Source organism: Mustela nigripes, chromosome 3, assembly GCF_022355385.1.
Source record: "Mustela nigripes isolate SB6536 chromosome 3, MUSNIG.SB6536, whole genome shotgun sequence".
Classification (NCBI taxonomy): Eukaryota; Metazoa; Chordata; class Mammalia; order Carnivora; family Mustelidae; genus Mustela; species Mustela nigripes.
In genome coordinates, this window is record NC_081559.1 from 45,320,355 (window position 1) to 45,332,777 (window position 12,423).

The 12,423-nt window shown below is 53.9% G+C and overlaps 2 protein-coding genes across 2 annotated transcripts; both read right to left on the reverse strand.

Annotated features, from left to right (window-relative positions):
* Positions 1 to 255: 255 nt before the first annotated feature.
* On the reverse strand, positions 256 to 1,191 carry LOC132012944 (olfactory receptor 6B2). Its single transcript, XM_059392734.1, has one exon. The coding sequence runs from the start codon at positions 1,189 to 1,191 to the stop codon at positions 256 to 258; it is 936 nt and encodes a 311-aa protein (XP_059248717.1).
* Positions 1,192 to 8,202: 7,011 nt separating this feature from the next.
* LOC132012945 (olfactory receptor 6B2-like) lies at positions 8,203 to 9,141 on the reverse strand. Its single transcript, XM_059392735.1, has one exon. The coding sequence runs from the start codon at positions 9,139 to 9,141 to the stop codon at positions 8,203 to 8,205; it is 939 nt and encodes a 312-aa protein (XP_059248718.1).
* Between the last annotated feature and the right edge of the window lie 3,282 nt (positions 9,142 to 12,423).

The window sequence follows — 12,423 nt, forward strand, 5'->3', positions numbered from 1 at the left end:
GTCACTCAAGCATCACGCCGAATGAAAGAAACATAAAAGCATCTTCACAACTGCAACCATAAAAACCTCAAAATATACCCAAAGTGACCGCTGCCCTTTGGGAAAACAAAAGCAGATAAAGGCTTATGATTTCTGCATGGTTCTATAATTTGCCAAGTTTCATTTGTAGATTTACTTTAAAAAAGCGGAAAGTACAATAAAAGATAGCATTTTACTATCCTACCAATCAGATTTCCAAAAGTTTTGGTTATCCTATTATGAAGACTGACCTAGCCCAAGAACCTTTTTCAAGGCGGCTTTAAATTCTTTGTTCCGAAGACAGTAGATCAGTGGGTTGATGATTGGGGTGAGGACAGTGTAGACAGCAGAAATGAGCTTGTTGGAGCTCCGGGAATCGATGGCCTGGGGCCGGACATACATGAAGATCATGGCCGTGTAGAAGATGGTGACCACGGTGAGGTGGGAGGCACAAGTGGAGAAGGCCTTCCAGCGGCCAGTGGCAGAAGGGATGCGCAGGACAGCCACGGAGATGTGCCCGTAGGAGAGCACGGTGGCCACGAGGGGAAACACCAGGATGATGAAGGCCAAGATGAAGTCCACCAGCTCTGCCGTGGAGAAGTCTGTGCAGGCCAGTTTGAGGATGGGGGAAATGTCACAGAAGAAGTGGTTCAGGACGTTGGAGCCACAGAACGTGGCACTGGAGATGAAGTATACCTTGATGGCGGAGATGGAGAAGCCGCTCACAAAGGAGAAGACCACCAGCTGCACGCAGAGCCCCCAGGTCATGATGACCTGGTAGCGCAGGGGGTGGCAGATGGCCACATAGCGATCGTAGGCCATGGAGGCCAGGAGCACGCACTCAGTGCACACCAAGGAGCTGAAGAAGTACAGCTGGGTCATGCAGCCAATAAACGAGATGTGTTTCTGCTGCAGGAGGAAACCGCCCAGCATCTTGGGGATGATGTCAGAGACGTACCAGATTTCCAGGAAAGACATGGAACCCAGAAAGTAGTACATGGGCCTATGGAGGGAGGAGCTGGTCTGGACAGTGAGGATGATGGCCAAGTTCTCCACCAGCACGAAGAGGTAGGTGAGCAGGAAGAGGAGGAAGAGCACGTACTGCAGCCAAGGGGCTGTGGGGAAGCCCAGTAGGATGAACGCGCTGACCTTGGTGACATTCTCTCCCCTCATCCTTGTGTGCTGGGAGCCTGCAAAACACTGTCATTCCAGAGTGAGGGGTTGTGGGGCCTCAGGGGAGAAGACCGAGCTCACCTTGGCCCCACAAGCAGTGTCAGCTCTGTGGTTATGTCTTCGAGTAGGAAAACCCGAAGCTGTAACCCAGCCAGAGCCAGGGAGAGGGGTGTGCCCAGGGGCAGCTGTGCACGGCTGAAACAAGGACCTGCCTGCCTGGCTCTTTGGGAGGGAGAGCCGGGAGCAAGGGTGGGTTCATTTGTGCTCTCTGGTATGGGGTCTTGTCTTACAGGCAAACACATGCCTTCCCTGGCCATCGCTGGCATCCATTCCCACCAGGACCTCCATTGTGACGGATCATGACGGAGCCTTATTTTATTTTGTTTTCTTCCTATGTCTCAGAGACAGCCAAGGCTGCTGTTCGATCTCTGGACCTCGCTCCACGGCTTGGAACAATCTCCACGGAGGGAACCAAGTGCTGTCACGCCCATTTCTCCCCCAGAGGAGTGAGCTACTGCAAGTGAGGGAGGGGTCCCGGGTCGCTGGTTGTGTCCTGACCTCCCTCACCCCATGCCACACACTCACGTGCACACTCATGCAACACTACACAAAACACTAGCCACATGGGTGCACACACACCTCTATTCACACCCATGTGTGCACACAGGCCATATTCACACATGTGTGTGCATACACTACTAAACACACATGTGCACACACAATACACAACTATGCACACACACCAGTATACACAAACCACTATACACAGTGTGTACACACACACCACGATGCACTCATGGACATCGCTCGCGCTCCTGCTGTGGCCAGCCTGTGGGAGGACACCCACTGGGAGCATGGGGATGGTGTCCAGGCAGCAGACAGAGGGCCAGGAGCCCCAGGGCAGGTGCAGGACCAGGACCAGGACTCAGAGCCCTGAGCCCTGGGTGAGTCTCACATAGGGACCCTCTGGGTGGACACCTGCAGAGTAGGGCCCCTGGTGATTCCCTGAGCCATGACAGATCTGGAAGTTTCCTCCAAGTTAGTGCAGTGGACACTGGGCAGAACAGAAGGAATTCAGAGAGAAGCTGAGGCCACCAGCCAACCAGGGCAGAGTCCCAATGTGGATAGGAGTGGGGAGGTGTATGGAGAAAGCTCAAGGGAAGGAGACCAGACCCACAGGAGGGGCTGTGGTCCTGGGCCCCTGCTAACTTGGGGGACAGTCTCTGATGGGTCATCTAGGTTACCTGGCAGGTGCAGGGCGTGTCCTGGGCCGTCTGCTCAGAGCTGGGGGTGGGGGCACCTGTGCTAAGGTGGTGGGATGAGAAGAGGGCATTGGGGCAGACCCACCGGGAGGCCACAAGAGGGCTAAACAGCTCACAGCGTACAGAACTGCCAGCGCAATGAAGGCCCGAGGAGGCCATAGGATGGGAGAAGGTGGGAGAGCCCTGTGGGGACATTCTGGTTTGCACAGGATGACAGCGTTGACCGAACCTGCATGCCCAGCAGAGGCCAGCGGTATGAGCCTGCAGAGAAGCCGCAGAGTCTCTGGGGGACACGGTAACGCCAACACCCCCCAAACCATGGGTATCACCTGGCCTCTGTCTCCAGCCACACTGTCTTGCCAGGCTCCAATAAGAGTGACTCCTCATAAGCTCCAGTCCCCTTCTCACTGGCCTCTTTCTCTTTTCTTTGAGGCCCATGTTTGATCACACACTGGGGTCCACGTGAGAGATGAGGCTGTTGTGTTGACACTCACGTCTCTGCTGGGGAGGTGAGTAGACACGGACATGGAGTGACAAGGCAGTAAAGCTGCGGACAAGGTTCAGGACCCGCACCCTGAAATATGGCACCTTGGCCTGAGAGGGAGTTGGAGAAACTGGCAGAAGCAGGAAGGTCACCGCTCTGACCCCACCTCCCCTTGGAGCGAGGGGCTCCCCCTTCCCCCGGAGCCCTAGCCTCTGAAGACAAAGGATCTGGACACCTTGCTCAGCAGCCCAGGTCCCACACCTGCACTTACTCCCCCTGCGGCTCCCCCATCCGCCCTTCACCAAATCTCACAGGAAAATGCTCGCTCAGCAGCCTCAGCACACCTTCCGTTCCTAGGAAAGGGCCCCGAGGTCTACAGTCAGCACAGTGGCAAGCTTCCTCCTATTAACTGGACTGAGGCTTTATTCTTCAGGCCCAGCCAGGGCTGGGAGGGTGGAGGAGGACTAGCCACCCTGCATCTTTAAGTGGGGGGCCAGAGGGAGCCAGCCCTCTCAGAGCAGGCGCTGCTCACCCTGAGGTCTCAGCATGGTGATGAGGAGGCCCCTGGGAAACCAGGGAACGGTGTTTCTGTCAGAGGGAACAGCAGGTGCAAAAACCAGATGGTGAGAGTGGCCAGTTCACAGACAGGAGGAAGGCCTCTGGGCTGGCAGCAGGTGCTGAGTCTGAGGCTCGGGTTTCTGGCCCAGGACACCCGCTCTTGGTCAGGTAGGAAGAGCAGGAGAGGGCCACACAGGGGCCACATCATTGGGGATCTCCTAGGAGTATATGGGGTGCTGGCTGGATATCCTGGTGGCTACACAAATCTGAAGTTGAGAGATGAGGGCTGGGCTGACAAAGAAATTTCTGGAAAGGAATTGTTCCAGGGTGCAGCTATGCCCTGGGGGAGACATGTCTGTCCTCCCATGTCAGCACGGGGCCAGGTCTGCCCCCACGGCCAGCACAGCAGACTCAGCCTTAAAGTCCCAGCGAGAGGTTCCGAACTGAGGACCAACTTCAGAAGACTTACTGTCTGCTCTAGGATTCCACACCAAACCTACCGTGTCCTTTATAGAAAGAGCAGGGAAGACAGCCGCCAGGAGAGGGCCCCCAGCATCCTGTCCTGAAGGCCGCCTCTCTGCATGCTGGCTGGGCACCCCATGCCTGTTGCCCAGCCAGGCAGCCCCAGGGCCTGCAGCCCAGAAGGAGGGCTCCTGGGCTCCTCGAAGCCAGCAGTCTCCCCAACCCCCAGGGGAGCCTGGCGGAGCTCCGAGACTCTGACACTCATCCCCGCACAGCGAGGCGCCCGAGAGTTTGTGCTGATCAATCGGAGTCGTAACTGATCACTAGTGAGTTGGCTAATTCACACCAGATCAATCAGTTATATAAAAGACTGTGTTTATTTACAAATTCAGGACCCTTTAAGGCATGCTCTCCCTCTTCTGTACTTTGGACAATGGCTGCATTTTCTTGTTAAATAAACTTTCATCTTGGAATAATTTTAGACGTCAAGACAAGTTGTGAAGAGAGCGTGGAGGTCCTGCCGACCTTCCCCCAGTGGCTGTGAGGCCGGGTCTCACACAAGGAGCAGACGCTTATCGAACCACTGAGACTGACTTGGAGCATCCCTGCCGGCTAGACCCCAACCCCCACTTGGATTTCATCTCCTTTTCCCTCGTCTTCCTCCTGTTCCAGGCCCGTGATGCTTGGACAATGGCTGCACACGGTCGGCAAGGCCAGGTGGGGCAGGCGAGGGGATCCTGGGTTCTCTCCTCGTGGGCCCCCTCTCTGCAGTTCTGGTGACAGAAGGCTTTCACCCCGAGGCCTCTTGGGAAGATGGCAAAGAGCACGGGGCCGATTTGCCTGCCCCAAAGGGCTCTCCTACCAGCAGATGGCCGGCAGGGGACCTGAGGTGGCCTGGGGTCAGGGGTCCTCAGCTCTGCACAGTCTGTGTGACGCGGCTATGGGCCGCTGCGTGTGACGTTAGAACGAGGCCCCACAGGACCTGCAGCCGGGCGCTTGCCATGGTTGCCCTAGGTTTGAGGACCATTTGTGGAGCACCCGCGAGCCACCCTGCAGAGGGGTCCTGCTCAGCCCCTGCCCTGGATCAGGTGTGTGGATATCTGTGGCAGGGGGTGGCGTGTGCACACACTTGTGCATGCACACACATGTACACACACACACACAGCCATCATGCTCTAAAAATCACAGTAAAATGAGCCGGGCATCAGCATGGACGGCGTTGGGTCCTACCTGCAGGTTCCAGAAGCCTCACTGTGAATGCCTGCACCTGCGTGCTGGGGAAGGGGTGGCTTCTCCCCTCGCCCAGTGACTCACAGGCTGGCCACGGTGACCGGCCGTGGCGCGAACACACTCTGGAGAAGCAAGCTGCCTGAGCAGCTGGGGGGAATGGTCATGGTCTTTTCTGCTGGAGCACAGGGACTCCAGGGTCCAATTACCCCCGCCACGCCGACAATGTTATCTATACCACCAATTAGCTGGGTCCCTGTGCCTCTGGGGCTGTCTGCCCCCCCACACACCCCAGGCTGAGGGCCCCTGGGTAAATGTGTGGATGCATGCCCCATGGCCCCTGTTCAGCTGCATCTGCAAATACCTTGGTGGTGATGTCCTGCTTTCCTGACCTGCAGAGCCACTGTTTCTGGGTCAGCCCTGGGTCTCACACTCAGAGAGGCTCCGGCTCATGTGTCTGCACCGAGAGGAGCCTGTGCTCTGCGAGAGGGTGGTGGGAGGGGGAGAGTAGGCTGCCACTGCAGTGGGAGGGGTGGGTGCCAGAGCCAATGGCTGGCCGTGCTGTCCCCGTCCCTGGGTGAGCCCCTCCACTGACACAGAGGCTAGCAGAACACGAGGCAGGTCGCAGCCCCCAGCTCAGAACCTCTGCCCACCCACACACGCCAGGGAAGGACTTGTCAGGTGGGGACGCCCTGTGCCTCACTTCTGACCTGCCCATCCTTTCTGCTCTAATCCCACCCAGTCCCCGCTCCTCTGACCATCCTGCCCCATGCCCCCCGCCCTCAGCTGCCCAGGACAGGCCTGCCCGCCACCCCCTCCCCCCAGCTGCCCAGTTACCTGCACACTGCCTCTGTTTGCAGTGTTCTTTCAGATATGAACCCCAAATTCCTGATCCCTTAACCCAAACACCCCCAATCCCCAGTGCTATCACCGTCCTGAGCCCTGGGGAGGCCCCTGGCTCCCCTGGCCTGAGTGTGAGTGCTTGGGCCCTGGACCCCAGTCCTGCTCATGTTGTAGGATTTCCCTGTAATGTGGGGCTTCCAGATGGTCCCCACATCAGTGTGGCCCCACGCAAACGTCCGCTTCCCTCCAGACGAGCTCCCTGTCCTCTGCCCTCCTTCAGAAGCTCTTTTTTCCATTTGGTCGCCTGGAATCTGGAGGCCCTCGTGGAGCCCCCCAGAAGGTTCTTGAAGAGACTGCAGACCACACCACGGCACCCAACCATCCAAGTGGTATCACCCCTCCGGGAAGCTCCAGCGACTTCCACCACAGCTTCCCTGCCTCACCAGCCCCACCATCCCCACCCTTGCACGTGGTCTGTTTGCTGCTTGCCACAGCCCGTGGGCTCATAGCATTGCCCCCACCTGCCCCGTGAGTGTCCCCCCATGAGCCCAGGGCACCAGCTGCCCCAGCTTCTCTGAGCTCTCCGTGCACTGTGCAGCCCCTACCTCTGGCCTTGGTAACCCGGGGCTGCCCAGCATGCCTGGGCCCTGTCCATCCTCCACCTTTAACAGCCCTGCTCCTGTTTCCAGCCCCACGGGGCCCCCTGAAGACCCTCCCTCTGCCCCCACCATGGGCTGCTCACCCTCTTCCCTTTGGCTGTGGAACTCCAGTCACCCCCAGTGTGGCCACACCTGCCTTGCCTCTCTGGGCACTGAGGACTGCCACAGGTGGCGAGTCTCCATCCGCTGTCCCTCCAACATGGATCTCAGGCCTGATGCAGGCAGGTGGGCAGCTGGGAACAGACCAGGCTGCTGAACCAACAAAGAAGCAAGCAAGATGGAGAGCAGCATGGCCACCTGTGAGACGGGCTCCAGGACGCAGGCTTGGCACCCCGTTGTTATGAACACGATGACTTACAGAATTCCTAATAATGACCAGCAGATGACAAAGGACCTATGTGCATCATTACCTTCATGGGGCATCAGGAGGGGTGGCAGCTATAGACCCTTGGGGGGAATAGCAAGGGGGCGCAGGGCTTAAGCACCCCCCACCCCCTGTCAGAGAGAAGTATTCTGTGCCCAAGCAGCCCCCAGACCCTGGGGTTGTCCGCTGGTCTCCACGGCCCCCTCCATTCTCCATGTGTCCCCAAACCCTGTCGTGTTGTGGGGGTGTCTGCCCTCATGTTTTCTTAATCGCTCCCAGTTGTCCAACAGACTGGCTTTTGAACTCGGGAGACAATCAGAGTCATCTGGAGAGCTGTCTAATGTTTTAAGGGTCTGAGCACATGCTGAGCTGAATCCCGACGTTCTGACCTGGGGGTCCCCAGGTCGGGCCCTGGCATGCCCGCCCCCATAGAACACTCATTTGAAGGGTGCTAGGTCCTAGTCATGACCTTTGGGTAGGGCTCCGTGAAGGAGGAGGCTGGGGTCTTGAGAGAGCTCCAGAATGTTCCCTGCAGACAAGAAGGTCCTTTTTGTACCTCGGGGCATTAACTTGACAAATGTTTGTGGACTGCCCACCAGGCACTGGGCTGAGCTGCGAGGGTTCCTAATGCAGTCCCTGCCTGCCTGGGCATCTGAGATTTTTACAGGTTACCCAAGATCATGTCTTATTCTTTGAGCAGCTGATGGGCGAGGGGTAAGTGCTTATGCACTGGTGCCCAGCCCAGGATGTGGCTTGCATGGGGCCACAGGGGGACACTTGGAGACACTTGGGGCTCATTTCACCAGGTAGTTTAAGAGTTAACTCTTTAAAATATTGTAATTATTTAAGAGTTTAATACTTCAGATGACCTAGTGTATTATGTTCTTTCCTGAAATGTGCAGAGCAATTTTACGGATGAGAAAAAATCACGAGTTCCACTTTGCTCAGATACAAAATGAAGACACTAGGGGCCTAAGTAGACCACCACCTATGATACTGACGTCCTCCATGAGCTGGGAGAAACATAGAGGTGGGAATAATCTTTACAATGATGGAAGGAATTTCTATTATTACAAATTAAATGGCCCCATCAGAGAGGATATGTATTTTCAGATTATGTTCTAAAAGAGTAGAATGCCAAGGCATGCCCTCCTACACTGGAACTTGACCAAAGCCCAGAGCCTTTTTCAAGGCGGCCTTAAATTCTTTGTTCCGAAGACAGTAGATCAGTGGGTTGATGATTGGGGTGAGGACGGTGTACAGAACAGAAATGAGCTTGTTGGAGCTCCGGGAATCAATGGCCTGGGGCCGGACATACATGAAAAGCAAGGCCGTATAGAAGATGGTGACCACGGTGAGGTGGGAGGCACAAGTGGAGAAGGCCTTCCAGCGGCCAGTGGCAGAAGGGATGCGCAGGACAGCCACGGAGATGTGCCCGTAGGAGAGCACGGTGGCCACGAGGGGAAACACCAGGATGATGAAGACCAAGATGAAGTCCACCAGCTCTGCCGTGGAGAAGTCTGTGCAGGCCAGTTTGAGGATGGGGGAAATGTCACAGAAGAAGTGGTTCAGGACGTTGGAGCCACAGAACGTGGCACAGGAGATGAAGTATACCTTGATGGCGGAGATGGAGAAGCCGCTCACAAAGGAGAAGACCACCAGCTGCACGCAGAGCCCCCAGGTCATGATGACCTGGTAGCGCAGGGGGTGGCAGATGGCCACATAGCGATCGTAGGCCATGGAGGCCAGGAGCACGCACTCAGTGCACACCAAGGAGCTGAAGAAGTACAGCTGGGTCATGCAGCCAATAAACGAGATGTGTTTCTGCTGCAGGAGGAAACCGCCCAGCATCTTGGGGATGATGTCAGAGACGTACCAGATTTCCAGGGAAGACATAATGCCCAGAAAGTAGTACATGGGCCTATGGAGGGAGGAACTGGTCTGGACGGTGAGGATGATGGCCAAGTTCTCCACCAGCACGAAGAGGTAGGTGAGCAGGAAGAGGAGGAAGAGCACGTACTGCAGCCAAGGGGCCGTGGGGAAGCCCAGTAGGATGAACGCGTTGACCTTGGTGACATTCTCTCCCCTCATCCTTGTGTGCTGGGAGCCTGCAAAACACCATCATTCCAGAGTGAGGGGCTGTGGGTCCTTGGGGGAGAAGGCCAAGCTCACCCTGCAGGAGAGTTTTGACCCAGAGATTGGACGCTTGACTCCATGAGCAGCAGAGGGAGCAGAAACTGTCTCAAGTGAAGCTTTTCCCATCGGAGTTTCCTAGTGTCTGTGGCAGGTCATGCTAAGAACAGGGGCTCTGGGAATGCCTGCCACATCTTCCCCAACATATCCCATGATGATCCTATTTTCCTACAGGCTGGAGGTCTCCTAAGATTCTAAAGACAATTAGTTCTGCAGCCAGCCTTGCTTGGGCCTTTTGGTGGTCATCTGGCAAGCTCTTTCTAAATCAGTGGATACTGACTTTTCTGCCTGGTTTCAGAGTTGATTTTGTAAGAGGAAGGGATAGCACCATATCCCACCCCCAGCTCATGGGGGTGGGATATGGTGTCCTAGTTTAGTCAGACCCTGGACCCAGACACACTCACAAGGCTGGGGTTTTGGGGAGCAGTAGCAATCTCCCAGGCCAAGGGGGAAGAGCGGTCACATACCTATCTTTGTGCCATCTCAAAACCCCTGAAAATATGACAAAGGAGTAAAATGATAAAAACCCAGGGGCGCCCGGGTGGCTCAGCTGGTTAAGTGTCTGCCTTCAGTTCATGTCGTGATCCTGGGGTCCTGGGACCGAGTCTGGAGTCTGGTATGTATGGGGTTCCCCACAGGGCTTGCTCCTTCCTCTGCCCCTCCTCTGTTTGTGTGTGCTTGACCTCTCCCTCTCTCTCAAATAAATTAAAAAAAAAATCTTCAAAAAAAGATAAAAAGCCATAACATCAAAATATCAAAAGAGACCAGGAGGGGGGAATATCAGCAAGGGGAGGACTTTGAACCAATTCTGGGGGAAAGAAAGCAGATGGCAGAAAGGTGGCTGGGGCAACAAGATCAGAGAGGTCTACCATCAAAAAGGGGAATTACAGACCAATATCCCTGATGAACACAGATGCCAAAATATTCAACAAGATCCTAGCCAAGAGGATCCAATGGTATATTAAAAAGGATTATTCACCAAGACCAGGTGCACTGGGCCGGGCACCAAGCATGATTGTCAATACACAAGACGAGCTCCATGAACCCAAAGGGGAGTGAACGGGATGTGAAGCATGGAAAAAAAGAGTTGCAGATGATAATGTGACTGAGCCAAAGATGCCAAAGGAGATATGGTACCAGCACACAGTTGCTCCCTCTTCCCTCTTCTCCTAGTCCTCAAGTCCCAGAGAACTTTCCTAGAAAATACAAAAATAGAGGGAAACCCTCATGATGCAGGAAGCTAGGGAGGACAGTGGGCCATGCACCCAGCACCCATAGGATGTCACCAGACTTCTGGACGTGGAAGAGAAGAAATACTAATGAATCCAACCTACCTGCAATCGTGCAGGAGTGCTGTGGCTCAGGGGACACAAAGTGGGAATTTGACCCCAGTTCTCCAAGTAGGAGAGCCCAGTGGAGGAAGCTGTATGACTCATGGAGAACTGTTTGTCACTGCAAATAAGTGGGACTTACAGGGGTGCTGGTGGCTGGCCCCAGGCTCAGAAGGTTGTAAAGGGGTAGGTCGCCAGCAACTCAAGGTCCCAGGGGAGACCAATATTGGAACTTCAAAATGCTAAGGGCATCTAGACAGAATAAAATATATTTTATAAAATGGAATATCAGTGGAATTAGCTTTACTTTTCACAAATCTTTAGGGCCCAGAAAACAACAGAGAAACCTTTACACACTTCTGGGATGGACAGATGGCCGATCCAGTAGAGGGATGAAGGCTGTGGGCAAGAATACAGTGTCCAGACCCATTACATGAGATGCTTTCCACACAACCTGTTCTGAACATGGGGCTGATCAACGCTTCCTCCATGGGAAACTCAAACATCACAGCCATTAGCTTCAGAAGGGAAAGTCCCAGCCCAGGCTATCAGCACACAGAGAGGAATGAGGAGGGAAAGTGAACACAACCAACACAGCAATTCTCCAACTGTTGTCACTAGACTTACAGAACAAAATGGGAATGTCAGTCCTTGTGGCTCGAGAAGATAGATAATGCAAAATAATAATAATGAGAATTCAATGGGAAAAAAAAGGAGACAGAAATTGGGTTTGGAGACAGAAACTGGGTTTACAGACATCAGGGAAAACCTGGGACATGCAATGATTATAATGAGGAAAATCTGTGTCTGTTGCCTCATTTCTCAGAGGAGGACATCAAAGGGTTATGTCTTGTTCTTGGAGTTTATAATGAGAGTGACATCAATTCTTAACATTTTTTTAAATTTTTTATTTTTTATAAACATATATTTTTATCCCCAGGGGTACAGGTCTGTGAATCACCAGGTTTACACACTTCACAGCACTCACCAAAGCACATACCCTCCCCAATGTCCATAACCCCTCCCCCTTCTCCCAACCCCCCTCCCCCCACTTAACATTTTTGAAGTAAATAATAGTACCCAAAAGGACGTGAACCCTATAAAGCCTGAAAGGACAACTCCAGAATGTAGAAGTAAGGGAAACATCAAGAGAGTGTGTAAATAAGGTGGGACAGTCACAGGAAAAGAAATGCTTTGGCCATGACAATAAATGTAAACAGAATAAAATTTGGCAAAAGGAGAAGACTCTCAGCGTGTGAGAGAGATCTACGACAATATGTGTCTTTACAGAATATGTGTCATTACAGAATATGGGTGGTCTGCGGAATGAAACACTCGGGGAGGGTGACGTTATAGGCTTAGCTGGGTGTGTCCAACACACAACAAGAAAGCCTGATTTCAGAATTAATATTGGATCAGGTAACACTCAAGGCCTCAAATGGTCAGTCTACTTTATGAACCTTCTGGTCCCTGGCACGACCACCACCCAGTCCACAGTGGCTTTGCTGTGAGGAGAAGCATCCAGAAGGAAGGAGGCCACAGATGGGCACGCATCGCTCGGGCCGCGACAAACCCCCATGGCAAGAATGGGTGAGGATGTGGAGTGTCAGAGTAACAGGGCTTACAGGTTGATTGGAGGGCTATTAACTCAGTACCTTGAAAAAAGGGAAGTGCCCACAGAAAATCTGGAAAAAATTCTCTGCAGCAGCATAAAAAGTCCACCAGATTTCCAAAGTAGACATCACAGATCCCCCAATTTCTTAAAAGCGATGGAACAAAAAAATCTAAACCAGTTAACATCAGACTAAACACAACAGCTAAGCATGTGGAAAAGAAGACAGCTTCTGCT

Bases quoted from the DNA above. Each gene is read 5' to 3' on its own strand.
- LOC132012944 (XM_059392734.1), bottom strand. From the start codon at position 1,191: ATGAGGGGAGAGAATGTCACCAAGGTCAGCGCGTTCATCCTACTGGGC.
- LOC132012945 (XM_059392735.1), bottom strand. From the start codon at position 9,141: ATGAGGGGAGAGAATGTCACCAAGGTCAACGCGTTCATCCTACTGGGC.